This window comes from Oncorhynchus masou, chromosome 13, assembly GCF_036934945.1.
Source record: "Oncorhynchus masou masou isolate Uvic2021 chromosome 13, UVic_Omas_1.1, whole genome shotgun sequence".
Classification (NCBI taxonomy): Eukaryota; Metazoa; Chordata; class Actinopteri; order Salmoniformes; family Salmonidae; genus Oncorhynchus; species Oncorhynchus masou.
Window position 1 is genome coordinate 10,089,039 of NC_088224.1, and position 25,069 is coordinate 10,114,107.

General features: G+C 47.1%; 1 protein-coding gene across 8 annotated transcripts in view; it reads right to left on the bottom strand.

Moving 5' to 3' along the window:
- Window positions 1-4,189: 4,189 nt before the first annotated feature.
- LOC135551715 (eyes absent homolog 3-like) overlaps window positions 4,190-25,069 on the bottom strand; it is a 32,572-nt gene continuing 11,692 nt past the window's right edge. For 4 of the 8 annotated variants that reach the window (XM_064982908.1, XM_064982910.1, XM_064982907.1 and 1 more), the window contains 16 exons: window positions 21,318-21,412; window positions 20,744-20,813; window positions 19,545-19,783; window positions 17,085-17,231; window positions 16,733-16,803; window positions 15,265-15,451; window positions 14,260-14,429; window positions 13,834-13,917; window positions 12,304-12,393; window positions 11,966-12,024; window positions 11,042-11,193; window positions 8,668-8,791; window positions 7,295-7,416; window positions 6,776-6,876; window positions 5,486-5,545; window positions 4,190-5,293 (listed from right to left, as the gene is read on the bottom strand). In XM_064982908.1, coding sequence (XP_064838980.1) covers window positions 5,213-5,293; window positions 5,486-5,545; window positions 6,776-6,876; window positions 7,295-7,416; window positions 8,668-8,791; window positions 11,042-11,193; window positions 11,966-12,024; window positions 12,304-12,393; window positions 13,834-13,917; window positions 14,260-14,429; window positions 15,265-15,451; window positions 16,733-16,803; window positions 17,085-17,231; window positions 19,545-19,783; window positions 20,744-20,813; window positions 21,318-21,412 — 1,852 coding nt within the window. In that variant the 3' untranslated portion in view covers window positions 4,190-5,212. The remainder of the gene's footprint in view (window positions 5,294-5,485; window positions 5,546-6,775; window positions 6,877-7,294; window positions 7,417-8,667; window positions 8,792-11,041; window positions 11,194-11,965; window positions 12,025-12,303; window positions 12,394-13,833; window positions 13,918-14,259; window positions 14,430-15,264; window positions 15,452-16,732; window positions 16,804-17,084; window positions 17,232-19,544; window positions 19,784-20,743; window positions 20,814-21,317; window positions 21,413-25,069) is intronic. The other 4 variants (XM_064982911.1, XM_064982914.1, XM_064982913.1 and 1 more) reach the window with 4 other exon arrangements.

A 25,069-nucleotide genomic window follows, 5' to 3' on the forward strand; every position in this document is an offset into this window, starting at 1 on the left:
CAGTATTTGTCTTATTGTTAATTTACAGCAGAGTGTATGCAATTGCAAAACAATGGCAAGGAAGGTGCCTGGTTTCATTCAAAAGGTACTTTAATTTGTATTTACACTACCATCAGTGTTAATGTACACAGGACAACCTTATTGGGCCTTCAACAGTGTTTCTGGTCCCATTTAAAAAAAAAATGAAAACACGAGTCAGTTATACACTACATGACCAAAAGTATGTGGACACCTGCTCGTCGAACACCTCATTCCAACATCATGGTAATTTAAAATGGAGTTGGTTCCCCCCCTTTGCTGCTATAACAGCCTCCACTCTTCTGGGAAGACTTTCCACTAGATGTCGGAACATTGCTGCGGGGACTTGCTTCCATTCAGCCACAAGAGCATTAGTGAGGTCAGGCACTGATGTTGGGCGATTAGGCGTGGCCCGCAGTCGACGTTCCAATTCATCCCAAATGTGTTCGATGGGGTTGAGGTCAGGGCTCTGTGCAAGGCAGTCAAGTTCTTCCACACCGATCTCGACAAATCATTTCTGTATGGACCTCGCTTTGTGCACAGGGGCATTGTCATGCTGGAACAGGAAAGGGTCTTCCCCAAACTGTTGCCACAAAGTTCGAAGCACAGAATCATCTAGAATGTCATTGTATACTGTAGTGTTAAGATTTCCCTTCACTGGAACTAAGGGGCCTAGTCCGAACCACGAAAAACAGCCCCATTATTCCTCCACCAAACTTTACAGTTGGCACTAATCATCCGGGCAGGTAGCGTTCTACTGGCATCCGCCAAACTCAGATTCGTCTGTCGGATTGCCAGGTGGTGAATCGTGATTCATCACTCCAGAGAACGCATTTCCACTGCTCCAGAGGCCAATGGCAGCGAGCTTCACACCACTCCAGCAGACGCTTGGCATTGCGCATGGTGATCTTAGGCTTGTGTGCGGCCATGGAAAACTATCTCATGAAGCTCCCGACAAACAGTTATTGTGCTGACATTGCTTCCAGAGGCAGTTTGGAACTCGGTAGTGAGTATTAAACCGAGGACAGACGATTATTACGCGCTACACTCTTCAGCACATTGGTCCTGTTCTATGAGCTCGTGTGACCACTTCGCGGCTGTGCCGTTGTTGCTCCTAGACGTTTCCACTTCACAATAACAGCCCTTACAGTTGACCCGGGGCAGCTCTAGCAGGGCAGAAATTTGACAAACAGACTTGTTGGAAAGGTGGCATCCTATGACGGTGCCACATTGAAAGTCACTGAGCGCTTCAGTGAGGTCATTTTACTGCCAATGTTTGTCTATGGTGATTGCATGGCCGTAAGCTCGATTTTATACACCTGTCAACAACAAGTGTAGCTGAAATAGCCAAATCCACTAATTTGAAGGGGAGTTGACATATACTTTTGTATATATAGTGTGTTTCATCGTCTTGAGTAGAGCCAAATACATCCCTACAAGCATGAACAAGTTGAGCCAGATATATCCCTACAAAGCATGAACAAGTTGAGCCAGATATATCCCTACAAAACTATGTACATTCATAGCTCATTGCATTCGACAGTTGACATAGTACAACAAAATGCACTTCAACAAAAGGTTTGTTAAGAGTATATAAAATGGTACATAGTTCCTGGTCTTTAATACAAATTGAAGGGATACATTAAAACAGTCCCCCTGACTAAGTAAAAAATTAAACGTACAGAATCACACTTTGTTAGTAACATAGTATTTAAAAAAACAAAAACCATCACTGATACAAATACTGTAAACACATTCCAGGACTACAAAAAAAACCAATCATACCAACCAAAAGGTGTGAAGCAACACTAGAGACATGATCAGCATGACAATCAGCAATAGCAGTTTGGCTGGGGTTGATTGATTTCCATGATGTTCGATATTGAAGATGTGCGTCAGAGGATCAAGCTTGTCTGATCTTATATTCACATCTCTGGAGGGGAAAAAAAACGACAACAAAAAAAACTTGTGGAAACAGATTGTAATATGAATGTGCAGTCAGTCAATTAAAAGACACCGGTCTGTCTTGTCAACTTCACAAAATTCCATGTCCAAGATACCCCTTCCATTCCAAAGAATCTAATTTATAATTTTACGACGCTTACTATTTCTCTCATGTCCCGTAGTGGTACTGTTACAGACTACTTTATGTTTCACCAGAGGAATGGTGGATCTGGACCCCAAGTGATTGAGATGTGATTGTCTAAGCAGTGAAACCAAGACACAGCGACTCAAAAAAAGTCAAATAAATTAAAAGGTGACGGCAGGTTTCAACATGGAAAAGGATGCTCTGACTTAGTGGACAAGGCCGTGACTCGTCTTGAGAGCAGAGCATTTCGGCCGTAACATGTATGTATCGCCAGGACAATCAAAACAAGAAATAAAAACTGAACTGTAAAAGGGAGATAATAATAAATAAAACAATCACATAGTAACCATTTCCGTGTTGCTGATGGTTAAAGATAAAACAGTTTCAGCAGATGAATAACGGTAAAAAAAAAATTATAAAAAAATAGGTGTGGTAAAATGAACCACTTCAACTCAAGTGTGTAACAACCATGTTTGATCATGTGTTTAACACATCTGAAGTATTTCCTGTAGAGATGACGCATGTATGTATGTATGTATGTATGTGTGTATGTGTGTATGTGTGTGTGTGTGTGTGTATGTATGTATGTATGTATATATAAATAAGAGAATGTTGAAAAAAGGCACAGTATGCATATATACAGACACACAAAGAAATACACAACATTCTGGTCAAGCCGTAAGTGTCAAAATGATCGGCATCATCGGGCTCAGTATTGTTCAATTGTAATCTCACATGGACCAGGGATTCATAACATCAACCCTCTAACCACCTCTCGACCAGCTACATGCTGCCCCCCTCCCCCGACCAGCTACATGCTGCCCCCCCCCCCCCCCGACCAGCTACATGCTGCCCCCCCCCCCTCCCCCGACCAGCTACATGCTGCCCCCCCCTCCCCCCGACCAGCTACATGCTGCCCCCCCCCCCCCGACCAGCTACATGCTGCCCCCCCCCCCCCGACCAGCTACATGCTGCCCCCCCTCCTCCCCCGACCAGCTACATGCTGCCCCCCCTCCCCCCCGACCAGCTACATGCTGCCCCCCCCTCCCCCCGACCAGCTACATGCTGCCCCCCCCTCCCCCGACCAGCTACATGCTGCCCCCCTCCCCCGACCAGCTACATGCTGCCCCCCCCCCTCCCCCCGACCAGCTACATGCTGCCCCCCCCCCCCGACCAGCTACATGCTGCCCCCCCTCCCCCGACCAGCTACATGCTTCCCCCCCTCCCCCGACCAGCTACATGCTGCCCCCCCCCCCGACCAGCTACATGCTGCCCCCCCTCCCCCGACCAGCTACATGCTGCCCCCCTCCCCCGACCAGCTACATGCTGCCCCCCCTCCCCCGACCAGCTACATGCTGCCCCCCCAAGCAGAAATGTATTGAACAGTCATTCCTGGTGTTTTCCCCAATATTTATAGTGACAAGGGTAGACTGACTGGCTACACAGTGGCAGTAGGCCAATATTTTTGGGGCAGCCGGTCCTGTACAATCAATAGCACATTTAGAGGTCCCAATACACCCCCACTATGAAATAATGGAGTTTTGTGTGACCCTCACGATTCAAATGGAGGAAAATCAACTGGAGATCGATTCTACAACAGAGACACAGAAACATTTCCATTTATCAATGACAACACGTGATGAAGATGCACATTGTTTTGAAGGCCCATCCTTGGTTTCTCAGATGTAAATGTATAGAAAGGCCTGGTTCGGCCGTTTCTCACAGAACGGCCTGGTTCGGCCGTTTCTCACAGAACGGCCTGGTTCGGCCGTTTCTCACAGAACGGCCTGGTTCGGCCGTTTCTCACAGAACGGCCTGGTTCGGCCGTTTCTCACAGAAAGGCCTGGTTCGGCCGTTTCTCACAGAAAGGCCTGGTTCGGCCGTTTCTCACAGAAAGGCCTGGTTCGGCCGTTTCTCACAGAAAGGCCTGGTTCGGCCGTTTCTCACAGGTTCGGCTGTTCTTATGATTAACTCCTGGCGTCCTTGATACCATGCAGTGGAATACAGGTTTGTTAGGGTCTTCATGGAGTCATTCTGACCACACATCAGTTCATGTAAAAAGCCCACAGAAGTTGGTTAGTGTTTGGATCACAACCTTCCGGTTACTAGTCCAACGCTCTAACCACTAGACTACCCTGCCGCCCCCCAGTGGAGAGGTCAGGACAGGGGAGGTGTTTACGGAGAGAACACGTCGGTACTGTTAGTGAACTAGTGGACAGGTTACATCCAGAAGGTCAATTGAAGGTCATTCTTAAGTAGTCATCTAATCATATGCTTTGAAAAGACTAAAATTATTACCAACCCTCATCAAATGATACCTCAGTCATTTGGAGTGCAAAACAACCTTTTAAAAATACAAAATGATAAAAACATTCGAAGTGACATTATACTTTCATGAATAGCTACCCTACAGAAAGAGAATTTGGAAAAATAGTAAAAGTGTAAGGTCTAAACAACCAGAAGGGTCCGTCCGGGATGCCAGACAGGGCTGCAGATCTTTTGCTTTCGTCGATCCACTAACAAGAGGCGACGTCCCAAATGGAACCCTTTTCCCTACGTAGTGCACCATTTTTGATGAGAGCACTAGGCCCTATCAAATGTAGTGCACTACATAGGGAATAGGGTGCCATTTGGGATGCAAGCCAGAGAGAGAACAGAGGAAAACAGCCTGTGGGTTGTGGAGCCAGAGACTACAGACACTTCAGAGAGAGAGATATGGGAACGGTCTTCTTCATTCTAGTCATGTCCTGCCTGTCGGCGTCGGTCGGTCGCTGCTGCTATGCCCCAGTGATCAGGCCCAGTCTTTAGAGGATAGCTGCCATATGGAGAGTGTTGCTTGGGAGGAGCTCTACGTCAGAGAGTAGGTCTGTCTGTCCAGTCTGCTTCCCAGCCACCCCAAAGTCCACCTCAGATCAGTCCACAGCCATCACACGGGGAAAAGAGCGACACACTACAGCCAGCAGGTGTGTAAAGGGTGTGTGAGTTCGAGGGCTGGTGTGGAGCTGAGGACACTCAGCTTATAATGTCACTCCACAAGCGAACAGAAGGGTTGGGGGGGGCACTGACCAAGTTTCCCTTTGTGTCTTAACCTCCACTCCTTCCGTTCTACAGGAAGTCTAGTTCCAGGGCTTGATGGAGGGATACCAGGTCCCCGTGGGTGGTGATACGCCAGAAAGGCATGTTGTGCTGCAAAGAGAGCAGGGAGACGGCATGAAGAACCACCAGTCAAATCAATACTCCCAAGACTTCTTTACTGCAGTGCTGAGTGTAAGTGGTGAATAGCAGAAGTACATGGGCCCTGATTCCGAGCCTGAATTTAAGTGCATAAAATGGAACATAATTCCTTTTTTAAAAAATGTTTAAAGTGCACATTCTGACCTTGAATTTAAGATTGAGACGAGCATGCTGTTCACCCGCTATTCGTTCAGGGTCGGAGATCTAAGAAATGAAAAGGTGTGGCGGGAGTTGTGTCTACAGATATACTCTATTCTGACCTTGACTTCATTTCATTATAAATTCCAACGGCTTCATGCGCGAGGAAACCATGAATCTGGTTGAGCGAACCTACCGGCTCCAAGTGGAAAAAGGCATCTACTTTATGTTTTTGCGATACAAATAACAGCATTCTCCATGCGCGGTAATGTATAATAAGATAATAATTATTGATAAGACTGGGGTAAATGAGTAAATCCATTTGAAGAAGGAGATTGTAAATCCACAAAGCAATTGTTTTAGATGATTTGTCCTGAGGATTCCCTGGAGATGAACGTGAAACCATTTATTGTACCTTTTATTTAACTAGGCAAGTCAGTTAAGAACAAATTCTTATTTTCAATGACGGCCTAGGAACAGTGGGTTATAACTGCCTGTTCAGGGGCAGAACGACAGATCTTGTACCTTGTCAGCTCGGGGATTTGAACTTGCAAACTTTCGGTTATTAGTCCAACGCTCTAACCACTAGGCTACCCTGCCGCCTCTACACTCTAACCACTAGGCTACCCTGCCGCCTCTACACTCTAACCACTAGGCTACCCTGCCGCCTCTACACTCTAACCACTAGGCTACCCTGCCGCCCAAATTTACATGGAAGCAAACTGAAAATCACATCAACATGACGTGTATTGCGGATCCTATCCCACCGTGAAATAGGCTATAAAATAGCTGTGCTGTTACACAGAATTGCAATTGTGTGCAAATTTGGACACCCAAGCTACAGGCTTCTGTAGGGATGAACCTGCTGACTTGATGTAAACGCATTACAATGTTTGAATTATGTCCAGGTTTTTCTCCGTTTTATTTTACAATTTGTATCATGTTAAATATTAGCCACTATCGGGAGCCACCATCAGTAATACCCACATACATTTATAACTGCCACTTTAGTGTTAGTTTTAAGTTTGTAGCTTACATTTTGCATCATTCCATTCCTTCCTCTGTGTAGTTGTTCCTGAGGGTCGCTAGCATGAGTGGATCGTATTGTGCAATAATTTGGAACATGTAGCCTATCGGAATCATTATGGAACTGAGACCACATGTAACAGTTTAAACCTGGAATCAGGGCCTCGGTGAACAGCAGAAGTACTTGGTGACCAGCAGAAGTACTTGGTGAACAGCAGAAGTACTTGGTGAACAGCAGAAGTACTTGGTTCCCTAATGCACTAAGCCTACCTGTTTTGCCGCAAATTCCTCATCACGGCCGTCTCCAATCACCACATAGGTCACATTCTTCCCAAAGCGAGAGACGATGCGCTCGAAGCAGCTCTCTTTCCCTACGGAAGGAAAGACCACAGGAAAAGCAACTGGAGTTAATATAGTTCATCCAATTTGGGATCAAATACAAATATTTCAAAGGTATACTTGGGAATTTTGGCAACGGGGCCTTGTATCGACTTCGCCAAGAGTCAGATTAACCTTTGGATACCATTTTAGAGGTAGTTTCGCGAGCCAATGCTAACTCGTGTTGACTAGCGCAATGACTGGAAGCCTATGGTATCTGCTAGCATAGCTAGTAGATAAAGGGCCACATGGTGATTTTGGCAAAGTATCCATTTAAACCCAACAGCCAAGTTAAACATATGTTAAGGTCAGTGTGTGTGTGTGTGTGCTGTGTTTGCTCTGTGTGTGTGTGCTCTGTTTGTAGGTGCTCTGTTTGTGTGCTGTGTGTGTGCTGTGTGTAGTTTGGTTTACCTATCTTGGTCGCGCTGTAGATGTTCTCTATGGGGAAGACATCCCCAAGACCATAGAGCAACACTTTGGCCAGAGCAGGCACCAGCTGGGTGGTCGTCACCAGGACATTCATACACTTACCCCTGTGGACACACACACGGACACGTGAGAGAAGACGAAGGACACACACACACACACGGACACGTGTGAGAGGACGAAGGACACACACGGACACGTGTGAGAAGAGGAAGGACACACACACGGACACGTGAGAGAAGAGGAAGGACACACGGACACGTGTGAGAAGAGGAAGGACACACACACGGACACGTGAGAGAAGACGAAGGACACACACACACAGACACGTGAGAGAAGAGGAAGGACACACGCGGACACGTGAGAGAAGACGAAGGACACACACACGGACACGTGTGAGAAGAGGAAGGACACACACACGGACACGTGAGAGAAGAGGAAGGACACACACACGGACACGTGAGAGAAGACGAAGGACACACACACACGGACACGTGAGAGAAGAGGAAGGACACACACGGACATGTGAGAGAAGAGGAAGGACACACACACGGACACGTGAGAGAAGAGGAAGGACACACACACACACAGACACGTGAGAGAAGACGAAGGACACACACGGACACGTGAGAGAAGAGAAAGGACACACACGGACACGTGAGAGAAGAGGAAGGACACACACGGACACGTGAGAGAAGAGGAAGGACACACACGGACACGTGAGAGAAGAGGAAGGACACACACACGGACACGTGAGAGAAGACGAAGGACACACACACGGACACGTGAGAGAAGACGAAGGACACACACACGGACACGTGAGAGAAGAGGAAGGACACACACACGGACACGTGAGAGAAGACGAAGGACACACACGGACACGTGAGAGAAGACGAAGGACACACACGGACATGTGAGAGAAGACGAAGGACACACACGGACACGTGAGAGAAGACGAAGGACACACACGGACACGTGAGAGAAGAGGAAGGACACACACACGGACACGTGAGAGAAGAGGAAGGACACACACACGGACACGTGAGAGAAGAGGAAGGACACACACACGGACACGTGAGAGAAGACGAAGGACACACACGGACACGTGAGAGAAGAGGAAGGACACACACACGGACACGTGAGAGAAGAGGAAGGACACACACACGGACACGTGAGAGAAGACGAAGGACACACACACACGGACACGTGAGAGAAGACGAAGGACACACACACACACGGACACGTGAGAGAAGACGAAGGACACACACAAAAAAAACTATATACAGTCTGACCTAAATAAAAAATATCAAGTTAAAAAACTGGAAGATGAGAATAAACTCTCTAAATGTCAAACTCACTGTGCTGACCTGGACTGGATAAGCAGCAAGGATTTGAGTGCTGTGCTGAGCCAGGCGTCCGTCACATTCTCCATCTCAGACTGGAGCCGGAGGAGCAGCTCCCTCTTCATGGGACTCAGCAGGCCTGGAGGATAGAGGTTAGAGGCGTTTCTACCACAGCATGCCTGGAGAGAGGTTAGAGGCGTTTCTACCACAGCATGGAGGAGAGAGGTTAGAGGAGTTTCTACCACAGTATGCCTGGAGGAGAGAGGTTAGAGGCGTTTCTACCACAGCATGCCTGGAGGAGAGAGGTTAGAGGAGTTTCTACCACAGCATGCCTGGAGGAGAGAGGTTAGAGGCGTTTCTACCACAGCATGCCTGGAGGAGAGAGGTTAGAGGAGTTTCTACCACAGCATGCCTGGAGGAGAGAGGTTAGAGGAGTTTCTACCACAGCATGCCTGGAGGAGAGAGGTTAGAGGCGTTTCTACCACAGCATGCCTGGAGGAGAGAGGTTAGAGGAGTTTCTACCATAGCATGCATGGAGGAGAGAGGTTAGAGGATGCCACCTTTCCAACAAGTCAGTTTGTCAAATGTCTTCCCTGCTAGAGCTGCCCCGGGTCAACTGTAAGTGCTGTTATTGTGAAGTGGAAACGTCTAGGAGCAACAAGAGCTCAGTCCCAAAGGGGTAGGCCACACAAGTTCACAGAACGGGATCGCCGAGCGCTGAAGGGTGTAAAAATCGCCTGTCTTCGGTTGCAACACTACTACATGCTTCCAGATGCAGTTTGGAACTGTCGTCAGCACAATAACTGTTCGTCTGGAGCTTCATGAAATGGGTTTCCAGCCGCACACAATCCTAAAATAACCATACGCAATGGCAAGCGGTGGTATAAAAGCTTGCTGCCATTGGACTCTGGAGCAGTGGAAACACGTTCTCTGGAGTGATGACTCACGCTTCACCATCTGGCAGTTCGACGGACAAATCTGGGTTCAGAACACCTGCTCGAATGCATAGTGCCAGTTGTAAAGTTTGGTGGAGGAGGAATAAGGGTCTGGGCCTGCTTTTAATGGTTTGGGCTAGGCCCCTTCGTTCCAGTGAGGGTGAATCCTAATGCTACAACATTCTTGAACATGCTTCCAACTTTGTGGGAAGGCCCTTTCCTATTTCAGCATGACAATGCTGCCATGCACACAGGATGGTCCATATAGAAATGGCTTGTTGAGATCGTTGTGGAAGAACTTGACTGGCCTGCACAGAGCCCTTACCTCAACCCCATCGAACACCTTTGGGATGAATTGGAACGCTGACTGCGAGCCAGGCCTAATCGCCCAACATCAGTGCCCAACCTCACGAATGCTCTTGTGGCTGAATGGAAGCAAGTCCTCGCAGAAACGTTCCAACATCTAGTGGAAAGCCTTCCCAGAAGAGTGGAGGCTGTTATCGTAGCAAAGTGGGGGACAAACTCCATATTAATGCCCATGATTTTAGAATGAGATGTTCGATGAGCAGGTGTCCACATACTTTTGGCCATATACCACAAACCCCAGCGGTGCCTTATTACTTTTATAAACTGGTTACCAACATAATTAGAACAATACCCTTTCAGCCAATCAGAATTCAGGGCCCGAAACACTCCGTTTATAATTGTTTTTACCACACATGGATGGGAATCCAGACGCTTCTGGAAGTGGTGTTGACGGGCGACGTATATGGGGCATTGGGATATATATATATATATATCCCAATGCCCCAGGGCAATGATTGGGGACATTGTCCTGTGTAGGTTGCAGTCTTTGGGATTGGACGTTAAACGTTTTTTCTGACTCTCTGTGGTCACTAAAGATCCCATGATACTTATCGTAAGAGTAGGGCTGTTAACCCCTGGTGTCCTGGCTAAATTCCCACTCTGGCCTTTAAACCATCATGGCCAGCTAATCATCCCCAGCTTCCAATAGCCTCATTCATTCCCCCCTCCTCTCCCCTGTAACTATTCCCCAGGTCGTTGCTGTAAATGAGTGTTCAGTCAACTTACCGGGTTAAATAAAAAAAATTAAGGATTTGATAGATGACTAAATAAATGTCTGGATAGATTCTAGATTCCAGTAAGCAACTAATACAAGTATGTTATTCCTTCAATTAACATGAATACTCTTCCAGGAAATATGATGACAGACAAAAGCACACAAGAGGCACATGTTTTTTATTTTTTATTTGAACACATAATTTGCTAACTGACATCTCAAATAGTCAGAAAGTAGATTAACATTGTAGCAACTATTTAAAATGTAACTCGTGAGGACTGTGTACATCATGCCATGAGGGTTTTCCCAGCAAGTCCCAGTCAGGTGATTATTTAGAAGTCGAACACAAATACAGAGTTGACACGCATCTCACCTCCCACGTTCCCTTTGTATCCATTGTAGATCTCCTTCAGGCGACGATAACGGAAGGCCAGTTTCCTCATCCACTCCACCCCGCCCTGGACTCCTGTGGCGGCACCTACACCACTGGGGTTGTGGAAGCCATCCGCTAGGAAGTTGTAGGCGCTGATAGGAGGAATGAGAGAGAGAGAGAGAGATGTTGCTAGTTAGGAGAGAGATATGTTTTGTATGTTGCTAGTTAGGAGAGAGATATGTTTTGCATGTTGCTAGTTAGGAGAGATAGATGTTTTGTATGTTGCTAGTTAGGAGAGATAGATGTTTTGTATGTTGCTAGTTAGGAGAGATAGATGTTTTGTATGTTGCTAGTTAGGAGAGAGATATGTTTTGTATGTTGCTAGTTAGGAGAGATAGATGTTTTGTATGTTGCTAGTTAGGAGAGATATATGTTTTGTATGTTGCTAGTTAGGAGAGATATATGTTTTGTATGTTGCTAGTTAGGAGAGATATGTTTTGTATGTTGCTAGTTCAGAGAGATATGTTTTGTATGTGGCTAGTTAGGAGAGATATGTTTTGTATGTTGCTAGTTAGGAGAGATAGATGTTTTGTATGTGGCTAGTTAGGAGAGATAGATGTTTTGTATGTGGCTAGTTAGGAGAGATAGATGTTTTGTATGTGGCTAGTTAGGAGAGATAGATGTTTTGTATGTTGCTAGTTAGGAGAGATATGTTTTGTATGTTGCTAGTTCAGAGAGATATGTTTTGTATGTTGCTAGTTCAGAGAGATGTGTTTTGTATGTTGCTAGTTAGGAAAGTAGGGACTCTGTTGGTGGACATAAAAGCATTATTACATTGGACTATCATCATCATCATCATCATCATACAGAGCAAAGGAGGGTATCTGAATGTCTTGGTTGTTGACAGTAGCGTCACAGACACACCTCAGATCCTGTCCGTTGTCATCAGAGGCTACGTCTTCAACATGAACCTGATCACACTCCTAAGAAGAGAAAAGGAAAAGTGTGTGTGTGTGGGGGGGGGGGGGGTGTCAACCGTTTCGTCGAAAATCGTCCCCATTCAATCCAACATTCTGTCATTCTGTGACACAGTCACGAGCTCACAACCAACGACAGCTAAATCTAACTGCAACAGCGTCAGAACTTAATTCAACACATGAAGTTGCTAGCTGCCACACGCCTAGCCTCTTCTGACTGTTAAGCTCTTCGAGACAGACAGTGAGTCGTCAGGGACAGAGAAGACTATCACTGCAGGTAACTACCTCCAGGTCATTGAAGAAGAGATGCGTGTCTGCCAGGTCAAAGATCAGCTCCTCCATCTGAAGGCCCAGGTTCAGCACAGTGTCGGAGTCCTACATAACCCCAACATTTATATCAATAGAAATCGGATCACCCATCAATAGAGAAATGTATCTCTATTATACAGATGTCAGTACAGAGGCTGGGTCCTGCACAACCCCCAAATACAGAGGAGACAGAGGTTAGCAAGAATGGAAAGCCATCTGATCATATTTAAACTACAAATTAATCTTAATAAAATACAAAGCCTTTTGGGAATTATTCAGACCCATTGACTTGTTCCACATTTTGTTACGTTTACAGACTTATTCTAAAAAAAACGTCCCTCATCAAAGACAAAGCAGAAACAGGTTTTTAGATTTTGGAGAAGGGTAACAAAATAAATGTTTCTGCAGCATTGAAGGTCCCCAAGAAAACAATGGCCTACATTGTTCTTAAATTGAAGAAGTTTGGAATCACCAAGACTCTTCCTAGAGCTGGCAGCCGGTCCAAACTGAGCAAATCGGGGGAGAAGGGCCTTGGTCAGGGAGGTGACCAAGAACCTGATGGCCACTCTGACCGAGCACCAGAGTTCCTCTGTGGAGATGGGAGAACCTTCCAGAAGGACAACCATCTCTGCAGCACTCCACCAATCAGGTCTTTATGGTAGAGTGGCCAGACGGAAGCCACTCCTCAGTAAAAGGCACATCACAGCCCACATGGAGTTTGCCAAAAGGAAACAAAAGGACTCTCAGACCATGAGAATCAAGATTTTCTGGTCTGATGAAACCAAGATTCAACTCTATGGCCTGAATGCCCAGCATCACGTTGGGAGAAAACCTGGCACCATCCCTAAGGTGAAGCATGGTGGTGGCAGCATCATGCTGTGGGGATGTTTTTCAGTGGCAGGGACTGGGAGACTAGTCAGGATCGAGGCAAAGATGTACAGAGCAAAGTACAGAGTGGTCCTTGATGAAAACCTGGTCCAGAGCGATCAGGACCTCAGACTGGGGCGAAGGTTCACCTTCCAACAGGACAACGACCCTAAGCACACAGCCAAGACAAGGCAAGAGTGTCTTCGGGACAAGTCTCTGAATGTCCTTGAGTGGCCCAGCCAGAGCCCGGACATGAACCCGATCGAACATCTCTGGAGAGACCTGAATGTTGCTGTGCAGCAACGCTCCCCCATCCAACCTGACAGAGCTTGAGAGGATCTGCAGAGAAGAATGGGAGAAACTCCTCAAATACAGGTGTGCCAAGCTTGTAGCGTCAAACCCAAGATGGTGCTTCAATAAAGTACTGAGTATAAAGGAGTAAAAATACTTCCGTAAATCTGATATTTCAGTTTTTTGCGTGTCGATTGATGAGGGGGAAAAAACAACAACTATTGAATCCATTTTAGAATAAGGCTGTAACGTAACAAAATGTGTAAAAGGTCAGAATACCTTCCCGAATACACTGTACTGCCTTAAATAACACGATGGCTCAAAATATGACTGATCATTTGGATATACCTTGCCAAACTTCTGAGAGAAGGACCCAGTGAGCAGAGAGTGGAAAATGATGATCGTTTCATCCAGATCCCACAGAAAGATTCGCTGAAAGAGAGGGGAAGAGGACAAATGGGGTCATGATGCACTAGTGTCTGCCTCTCACCATCTCACTCCCTGTCCCTGTGCTTTTCAGCTCTGTTTTTCCTTTACTGCTATTGAGCGATATACGCGATGTGTGGTTGTGACTGAAATAGCAGTGGCATCACCAGTCGAGGTCGTCGAGTAACTAAGGCATTAAGGGATTCATCAGAAAACCATTTTCATGATTCCAGGATCTTATAAAATAACAATATATTAAACAAGAACACATTTTAGTAGAGCGGAGACCAGTCTGGAGCTGTATGAAGGAATGGTGTATATCTGTGTTCATGTGGGCCTTATAGTTACCTCCAGGTCAGCGTCAGTAGGCTGGTTGCTGTCTGATTTCTTGGCCTTCCCCTTGGCCTTCCCAGCAGGGTTCCTCCTCCCCGCCTCATCCTGGTCCAGGGCCCCCGTGGGGAGGGCCACACCTGTAGGCAGGGCTACGCCGGTCAGGAGGTTCTCACGTGGGCATGCATCTGAGGTAGAGGGCACAGACATGTTGAAGACTGACAGTTGAAAAACTGCACACACAAAGACGTTAAACTCTCCATGTTTCTGAAAGTTGAACACAGCCTATATATGGCCTAACAAGCCCATAATCAAGGCAATGTAGAGAATCTAAAACAATTTTAACTTCCTACTTGATCCCGCAGTGCTATCCATCCAGATATATGTACACATGCAATGAATATGGAACTGGCATTCATACAGTAAGACAGAGTGAATCCTAGAACGGGAGGTATCAGAGGTACCTGGATGGTCCTAAGGTAAGACGATACTAGTACCACAGGCAACTAGTAGCTATGGTAACTGGTACCACAGGTAGCTAGTAGCTATGGTAACTGGTACCACAGGTAGCTAGTAGCTATGGTAACTGGTACCACAGGTAACTAGTAGCTATGGTAACTGGTACCACAGGCAACTAGTAGCTATGGTAACTGGTACGAACTGTAACTAGTAGCTATGGTAACTGGTACCACAGGCAACTAGTAGCTATGGTAACTGGTACGAACTGTAACTAGTAGCTATGGTAACTGGTACGAACTGTAACTAGTAGCTATGATAACTGGTACCAATGGTAGCTAGTAGCTATGGTAACTGGTACCAATGGTAGCTAGTAGCTATGATAACTGGTACCAACGGTAACTAGTAGCTATGATAACTGGTACCAACGGTAAGTAGTAGCTATGGTAACTGGTACCAACGGTAGCTAGTAGCTATGGTGACTGGTACCAACGGTAACTGGTACCAACGGTAACTAGTAGCTATGGTAACTTGTACCAACGGTAACTAGTAGCTATTGTTAAGTACCTGTAGTGCTGGGCAGTCCAGCCAAGGCACTGCCCTCTGTCTTTATAGCTGGATACCCGGCCACACCCATACTGGATCCATTCTCTTCGCTATTGGGCAGCCCGGCGGGGAGGTAGCTAAGGGGCGGGGCGTAGTACTGAGGGAACTGGGTCTGGCCCAGAGAGTTGACGTTATAGCTGCTGAACTCCTGCAGCAGGACAAACACACAGAGACGAGACATGAAGATCAGTGTGAAACAACAAGGGTGCATCCCAAATGAGATCCCTTTTCCACAATTCCCTCTACACTGAGTGGACAAAACATTGAGAACACCTGCTCTTTCCACGACAGACTGACCAGATGAAAGCTATGATCCCTTATTTATGTCACTTATTAAATCCACTTCAATCCATGTAGATGAAGGGGAGGAGATGTAGGATGATCTTTAAGCCATGAGACATGGATTGTGTATGTGTGCCATTCAGAGGGTGAATTGGCAAGACAAGATTTAAGTGCCTTTGAACGTGGGTATGATAGTAGGTGCCAGGCGAACCAGTTAGTGTCAAGAACTGCAACGCTGCTGAGTTTATCACGCTCAACAGTTTCCTGTGTGTATCAAGAATGGTCCACCACCCAAAGGACATCAAGCCAACTTGACACAACTGTGGGAAGCATTGGAGTCAAAAATGGGCCAGCATCCCTGTGGAACGCTTTCAATACCTTGTAGAGTCCATGCCCTGACGAATTGATGCTGTTCTGAGCGCAAAAGAGGGTGGTGGTGGGGGGGGCTACTACAGGGCTCTGGTCAGAAGTAGTGCACTATGTAGGGAACAGGGTGCCATTTGTGACGCAGACCCGCTCCACTAGACTAGGCCCGCTGCTCTACTAGACTAGGCCCGCTGCTCCACTAGACTACATTTACATTACATTTAAGTCATTTAGCAGACGCTCTTATCCAGAGCGACTTACAAATTGGTGAATTCACCTTCTGACATCCAGTGGAACAGCCACTTTACAATAGACTAGGCCCGCTGCTCCACTAGACTAGGCCCGCCGCTCCACTAGACTAGGCCCGCCGCTCCACTAGACTAGGCCCGCCGCTCCACTAGACTAGGCCCGCCGCTCCACTAGACTAGGCCCGCCGCTCCACTAGAGTAGGCCCGCCGCTCCACTAGAGTAGGCCCGCCGCTCCACTAGACTAGGCAACGCCGCTCCCCTAGGCAACGCCCCTCCACTAGGCAACGCCGCTCCCCTAGGCAACGCCCCTCCCCTAGGCAACGCCGCTCCCCTAGGCAACGCCGCTCCCCTAGGCAACGCCGCTCCCCTAGGCAACGCCGCTCCCCTAGGCAACGCCGCTCCCCTAGGCAACGCCCCCTACGCACTGCACGGGAAGGCTCTGTATAGAGATGTTGGTGCATGCCTTAGACAGTTGACTTCACATAGGCTCCAGTGACATTTCCCTGTTCCAAGCCAGCCGGCCGGTCCTTACCTGGTGAGCCTCTGTAGCTGCGGAAGCAGAGGGGATGTTAGTGTACACACTGGACGTAGTGAAACTGGAGCCTGGTGGAGAAAAAACAGACACGTCAAAACACTGGAGAACAAAAACAACAACAAAAAACAGACTGGAATCAACACTTCCAACTCATTCTGATTATTCAAGATCCTTCCCTCAAAGGGTTCGCAGTAGCATCAGTAGTGAAAAGTGCAAGAACACATCTGTTTAAATTCTAGCCCCCTGATAGTTGTGTCCAGTAAACTGTCTGGTTCACACTATGGGACTGATCAGGAATGTGCTGGCACCGTTAAGTCTTTTCCAGCACTGAGTGAGATAGATTGCTTGCCTTGGCTGGGGTATGAGCAGTGCACATGGCCTGGGTCTGGCTGGGTTGAGGTATATGCTGACCTGAAGCTGAGGAACCCAGGCTGGCCAACAGAGGGTGCTGCATCAGGCAGACCAGTCTCTGACTTAATACCTGGCCACATAGCACCTGAGGGAGGGGAGGGGGGGGAGGGAGGGGGAGGGGGAGGGAGGGGAGGGAGGGGGGGAGGGAGGGGGGGAGGGGAGGGAGGGGGGGGGAGGGAGGGAGGGGAGGGGAGGGGGAGGGAGGGAGGGAGGGAGGGAGGGAGGGAGGGAGGGAGGGGAGGGAGGGGGAGGGGGAGGGAGGGAGGGAGGGAGGGAGGGGGGGAGGGAGGGAGGGAGGGAGGGGGGAGGGGGGAGGGGGAGGGAGGGGGGGAGGGAGGGAGGGGGAGGGGGGGGAGGGGGGAGGGAGGGGAGGGAGGGGGGGAGGGGAGGGAGGGGAGGGAGGGAGGGAGGGAGGGAGGGGAGGGAGGGAGGGGAGGGAGGGAGGGGGGGAGGGAGGGAGGGGGAGGGGGAGGGGAGGGAGGGGAGGGAGGGGGGGAGGGGGGAGGGAGGGGGGAGGGGGGAGGGGGGGGGGGGGGGAGGGGGAGGGAGGGGGGAGGGGAGGGGAGGGAGGGAGGGAGGGGGGAGGGAGGGGAGGGGGGAGGGAGGGAGGGAGGGAGGGAGGGAGGGGGGGGGAGGGGGGAGGGGGAGGGAGGGAGGGAGGGAGGGAGGGAGGGAGGGAGGGGGAGGGGAGGGGGGAGGGAGGGGGAGGGAGGGGAAGGAGGGAAGGAGGGGGAGGGGAGGGAGGGAGGGAGGGAGGGAGGGAGGGAGGGAGGGAGGGGAGGGAGGGAGGGGAGGGAGGGAGGGGGGAGGGGGAGGGAGGGAGGGAGGGAGGGAGGGAGGGAGGGAGGGGGAGGGAGGGAGGGGGAGGGAGGGAGGGAGGGAGGGAGGGAAGGGGAGGCGGCGAAAGGAGGTAGAATGGGAAAGAAGAAGACAGATGTAGAGAAGGAAACAAGTTGGAAATAAATACCCTTCAGTCAAAAAGTTGAAACTTTTGTGTTGCAAGACGAAGCTACAAGTGTAATAAACAAACCAAAGCGTTGTGTTGGGTTATTATGCAAGGGATGTTAGGAAGCATTGGGGGGAAGTTTCCCCTAGGTACAGATCGAGGATCAGCTTCCCTAGGTAAAGAAGTAGGATCAGCTTCCCCTAGGATCAGCTTCCCCTAGGTACAGAACTAGGATCAGCTTCCCCTAGGATCAGCTTCCCTGGGTACAGAAGTAGGATCAGCTTCCCTGGGTACAGAAGTAGGATCAGCTTCCCCTAGGTACAGAACTAGGATCAGCTTCCCCTGGGTACAGAACTAGGATCAGCTTCCCCTAGGATCAGCTTCCCTGGGTACAGAAGTAGGATCAGCTTCCCCTAGGTACAGAAGTAGGATCAGCTTCCCCTAGGATCAGCTTCCCCTAGGTACAGAACTAGGATCAGCTTCCCCTAGGTACAGAAGTAGGATCAGCTTCCCCTAGGTACAGAAGTAGGATCAGCTTCCCCTAGGATCAGCTTCCCCTGGGTACAGAAGTAGGATCAGCTTCCCCTAGGTACAGAAGTAGGATCAGCTTCCCCTAGGATCAGCTTCCCCTAGGTACAGAAGTAGGATCAGCTTCCCCTAGGTACAGAAGTAGGATCAGCTTCCCCTAGGATCAGCTTCCCCTGGGTACAGAAGTAGGATCAGCTTCCCCTGGGTACAGAAGTAGGATCAGCTTCCCCTGGGTACAGAAGTAGGATCAGCTTCCCCTGGGTACAGAAGTAGGATCAGCTTCCCCTAGGTACAGAAGTAGGATCAGCTTCCCCTGGGTACAGATCTAGGATCAGCTTCCCCTAGGTACAGAAGTAGGATCAGCTTCCCCTAGCTACAGAAGTAGGATCAGCTTCCCCTAGCTACAGAAGTAGGATCAGCTTCCCCAATCCCAACCTTAACCATTAGTGGGAAAATGCAACAAGAGTCTAGCATCTTTGATTGGGGGGGGCACAATTTGAACTGTGAGCAACACATTTTAGCAGCCTCCCCCCTTGACAGCAGGGAGAAAATTTATATATATTTTAGGGTTCATCTCCTGCAATTCTACACATTTTGCCATGGGGCGGAGAGAATATTTTGCGATTTTCTAACAAATTTTCTGCAATTCTACACAGTTTACTATAAAGGTGGAGAGAAATGTTTACAGTTTTTAAATACGATATCTGACTGAGAGCGACTAGCTCGCTAGACTAACTTAGCAGTCAAAAATGTTTTAGCTGACATGGGCTAATTCAGTGTGTCAGTGACTAACATAAGATGCACAGCCATGTTTCCATATTGCACCATGTCTATTCTACTATTCTAACCCCCCCCCCCTCCCCCCATTGCCCATTCCTGCTTTACACTATATTAGAAGACTTAGAGCAGCGTGGAGGGACTGACCAAATGGTGGGAGGCCGTAGGTCTGTCCTGCCTGAGGGAAGGCAGTGTAGACTGTAGCCTGGGTCTGTCCTGCCTGAGGGAAGGCAGTGTAGACTGTAGCCTGGGCCTGTCCTGCCTGAGGGAAGGCAGTGTAGACTGTGGCCTGGGTCTGTCCTGCCTGAGGGAAGGCAGTGTAGACTGTGGCCTGGGCCAGAGGAGGAAAGGCACCCTGGCTGGTGGTGTAGGATGTCACTGCTGGTCTGTGGGATAGATGGGAAGAGATGCACAGACATACTGAAGTAAGGTTGCAAAATTCTGGAACCTTCCCCAAATGTTTTATTTATTTCTCCTGCTTATTCCTTCCTGAATCTTCCAACAGGGATTTTTTTTTTTTGGGGGGGGCATTTTGGGAACGGAGAACTAGGCCCGCATTTATCAAGAGTCTCAAATTAGGAGCCCTGATTTAAGATCAGTTTTGCCTTGTTGATCACATGGAATCATATTATTACACAGGTTGGACCTGATTCTAGATCAGCACACCTCACTCTGAAACACTTGATACATATGCTACCCTAACAAGCAAAAAGGCAGTAACTGCTAATTTGCCCCCCCCCAAAAAAAAAATAGTTAAATGTCATTATTTTTGCTACATTAAATACATGCTTAATCATGTGTACAAGTATCCTGCTTCTATTGTGTTCTGGAGAAAATGGGGGTCATGTTAGCAGTAACTGCATAAAGTTACTGTGAAAACCAAGGTAAATAAAAGCCCCTTTTTCTCAGTTCCACGCTATGAGCAGTTACTGATTTTTGCTTGGTGGGGCAATATGGGCCCTGAACAGCTATGCTCAATAAAAAGGTCTCGACAGACTTTCCACGGATACAGTCCTACATTAGCATTTATACAGTAGAACTAGAATCATCATAACACCGATTACATCTGGCTGCACCATGCATTTCCCTGCGGGAACAATAAAGTTTTAATTGAACAGGCATGCAAGTCCCAACATACAAGGTGTTTCCCAATCCTGGTCCCGGGGACCCAAAGGGGGGCACATTTTGGTTTTTGTCTTAGCACTATCACACCTGATTCAACAAAACAACTCATCATCACGCCTTAGATTTTCAGGTGTGTTAGTGATATTACAAACTTGTGCACCCATTTGTCTCCGCAGGACCAGGAAACACTGAATAACCAATCACAGCAGAGGGATATTCACCTGCTTCCTTGGTAGATATGGGAGTTATATTCAGAGGATGTTGTTGTGGTGAGCGCTCTGCTGGCCACCGCTGGGGAAAAAAAGAACAACGGTAGCTAAGCTTAATTGAATGTTGTTTTTTTTTACAAAACATGCTCTCATTATGACAAATGAAAAGGGAGTGTAGACCCAAGGACTGTGTTGCTCGTATTGATGTGTGTGTGTGTGTAGGGTGTGTTGCTCGTACCAGTGTGTGTGTGTGCATGTGTATGTGTAGGGTGTGTTGCTCGTACCGGTGTGTGTGTGTGTGTGTGTGTAGGGTATGTTGCTCGTACCGGTGTGTGTGTGTGTGTGTGTGTGTGTGTAGGGTGTGTTGCTCGTACTGGTGTGTGTGTGTGTGTGTGTGTGTGTGTGTGTGTGTGTGTGAGTTATGAACTCGTCACAAGCCCAAGGCCTCACTCCTCCTCTGTCTGAACCAACAGTCAACCATCTGTACCAATGAACCACCACTGATGTTGTCCATTCAACAGACAGTATGATTCCATCTGATCTTCACACCCCAATAGACAGACATCTTCTCTTAGAAGCCACTCACCTCCATCAAGCTGAGCATTAGACAACGTAGAGTATGAATTGCCCTGATCTCCTGAGCGGAAGAGAGTAGGAGGGATCTGGTCATCACGTAGTCCCCTAAAGAAAACACACATCGACATCCATGTACCAAATATCACAGCCTATTTCCTACCCACAGCACAGTCAGCACCAGAATATGTGAGCGTCCTTTTCAACTGCTCTGCTAAAAAAAAAAAAACTGCCCTGCAGTCAACAGGGGAAAAAATACAAGTAAATAAATAAAAACTGACGCTCCAAATTCACTCCATTCATTATAAAAATCACTATTTAACCAACAATCCATCTATTGTTGTGACTACTTGGACCTACCATTTCGTATTGAAAACTGATTTGAATGAAAAGTATTTGAATAAACATGAAAAAGGTGAATGTAAGAAGCTCACCGTTTTAAATAGGCTACATGTCATATTAAACAGCATATAAACACTCTAAATTGGTCAGGAGACAGACAGGGATACTAAGAAGGCACTACAATTTATTATTTAGGCTGTCATTTCATGGCTATAGCCTACAAATAAATACATTGTGAAGCATGTGTGAGTGCAACACAATAGGCTGGTAAGGACATAAAGCACTCAGCACTTAAACCATTTAATTTTAGTCTATATAAAAAAGTTTGGACACCTACGCGTTTCAGAGTTTTTCTTTATTTTTTACTTTGTTCTACATTGTAGTATAATAGTGAAGACATCAAAACAATGAAATAACACATGGAATCATGTATTAACCAAAGAAGTGTTAAACAAATAAAAATATATTTTATATTTGAGATTCTTCAAAGTAGCCACACTTTGCCTCGATGACAGCTTTGCACACTCCTGGCATTCTCTCAACCAGCTTCAAGACGTAGTCACCTGGAATGCATATCAATTAACAGGTGTGCCTTGTTAAAGTTCATTTGTGGAATTTCTTTCCTTCTTAATTCATTTGAGCCAATCATTTGTGTTGTGACAAGTTAGGGCTGGTATACAGAAGATATCCCTATTTGGTAAAAGACCAAGTCCATATTTATGGCAAGAACAGCTAAAATAAGCAAAGACAAACGACAGTCCATCATTACTTTAAGACATGAAGAAAAGGTCAATGCATAAAAAGTCAGGTACTTTGAAAGTTTCTTAAAGTGCAGTTGCAAAAACCATCAAGCGCTATGATGAAACTGGCTCTCATGAGGACCGCCACAGGAAAGGAAAACCCAGAGGTACCTCTGCTGCAGAGGATAAGTTCATTAGAGTTACCAGACTCAGAAATTGCAGCACAAATAAATGTAACACACACATCTCAACATCAACTGTTCAGAGGAGACTGCATGAATCAGGCCTTCGTGGTTGAATTGCTGCAAAGAATAGGCGGCAGGGTAGCCTAGTGGTTAGAGCGTTGGACTAGTAACCAAAAGGTTGCAAGTTCAAACCCCGGAGCTGACAAGGTACAAATCTGTCGTTCTGCCCCTGAACAGGCAGTTAACCCACTGTTCCTGGGCCGTCATTGAAAATAAGAATTTGTTCTTAACTGACTTGCCTAGTAAAATAAAGGTAAAATAAAAAAATAAAAAATAAACCAAAAAATATGTCCTTTGATTGGACAAGTCCAAATTAGAGATTTTTTGTTCCAACCACCGTGTCTTTGAGAAATGCAGAGTAGGTGAACGTATGATCTCTGCATGTGTGGTCCCCACGGTGAAGCATGGAGGAAGATCTGTGATGGTGCTTTGCTGGTGACACTGTCAGTGATTTATTTACAATTCAAAGCACACTTAACCAGCATGGATACCACAGCATTCTGCAGCGATACGTCATCCCATCTTGTTTGCACTTAGTGGGACTATCATTTGTTTTTCAACAGGACAATGACCCAAAACACACCTCCAGGCTGTGTAAGGGCTATCTGACCAAGGAAAGGGATGGAGTGCTGCATCAGATGACCTGGCCTCCACAACCACCTGACCTTAACCTGGCCTCCACAATCACCTGACCTTAACCTGGCCTCCACAACCACCTGACCTTAACCCAACTGAGATGGTTTGGGATGAGTTGGACCGGAGAGTGAAGGAAAAGTATATTTTGATTTGTTTAACACTTTTTTGGTTACTACATGATTCCATATGTGTTATTTCATAGTTTTGATGTCTTCACAATTATTCTACAATGTATAAAATAGTAAAAATAAAGAAAAACCCATGAATGAGTAGGTGTCCAAACTTTTGACTGGTACTGTAGGCTGAATTAAATACAAATTACATGGGGAAAAAAAAACATCTTATTTGGCTCAGTCTACAGTGCCTTTGAATTAATTTCTAGAAACACGAGTTTGTCCAGTCTGTGGCTTCAGGCTCATGCGATTGTGCCTGGAGTCAAGACAGCAGTGGAGAATGTCCTCCGCGCTTGCAGTCACTGGGGATGCTCAACACACTTTTGGCCACTCTTGCCAGGCTGGGCAGAAATGCAGAGGTTTTCACGCAAAATAACCCTATTATAACAGAAAGTACTTTAAAAGTTGGAACATGCCAGGCCTATTGGGCCAAAATTAATTATGGCCTATTGTATATAGATAGTAAAACTATCAAAGCTATCTAAACTATCAACAATTCTGAGATCTGATTTTTTTGTTTGTAAATACTTTGCTACAATGACATAATTATCTACAAACTCTTTGGGGATATGTGTCTTTTCAGATTCCACAATGATTCTTTAGTTGAGGACATTACATCACCACACTCCCTCTCTTTAGTTGAGGACACTACATCACCACACTCCCTCTCTTTAGTAGAGGACATTACATCACCGCACTCCCTCTCTTTAGTTGAGGACATTACATCACCACACTCCCTCTCTTTAGTTGAGGACACTACATCACCACACTCCCTCTCTTTAGTTGAGGACATTACATCACCACACTCCCTCTCTTTAGTTGTGAATAATACATCACCGCACTCCCTCTCTTTAGTTGTGGACACTACATCACCACACTCCCTCTCTTTAGTTGAGGACACTACATCACCACACTCCCTCTCTTTAGTTGTGGACACTACATCACCACACTCCCTCTCTTTAGTTGTGGACACTACATCACCACACTCCCTCTCTTTAGTTGAGGACACTACATCACCACACTCCCTCTCTTTAGTTGAGGACATTACATCACCACACTCCCTCTCTTTAGTTGTGGACACTACATCACCACACTCCCTCTCTTTAGTTGTGGACACTACATCACCACACTCCCTCTCTTTAGTTGAGGACACTACATCACCACACTCCCTCTCTTTAGTTGAGGACACTACATCACCACACTCCCTCTCTTTAGTTGTGGACACTACATCACCACACTCCCTCTCTTTAGTTGTGGACACTACATCACCACACTCCCTCTCTTTAGTTGAGGACACTACATCACCACACTCCCTCTCTTTAGTTGTGGACACTACATCACCACACTCCCTCTCTTTAGTTGTGGACACTACATCACCACACTCCCTCTCTTTAGTTGTGGACACTACATCACCACACTCCCTCTCTTTAGTAGAGGACACTACATCACCACACTCCCTCTCTTTAGTAGAGGACACTACATCACCACACTCCCTCTCTTTAGTAGAGGACACTACATCACCACACTCCCTCTCTTGGTTCTCATCTTTGTAAGTCACCTTGTTTTAGCACCTGTGTGTTAAATCAGTTTCTTTATGAAAATATTTAGTGAACTCCAAGACAGTAGCTA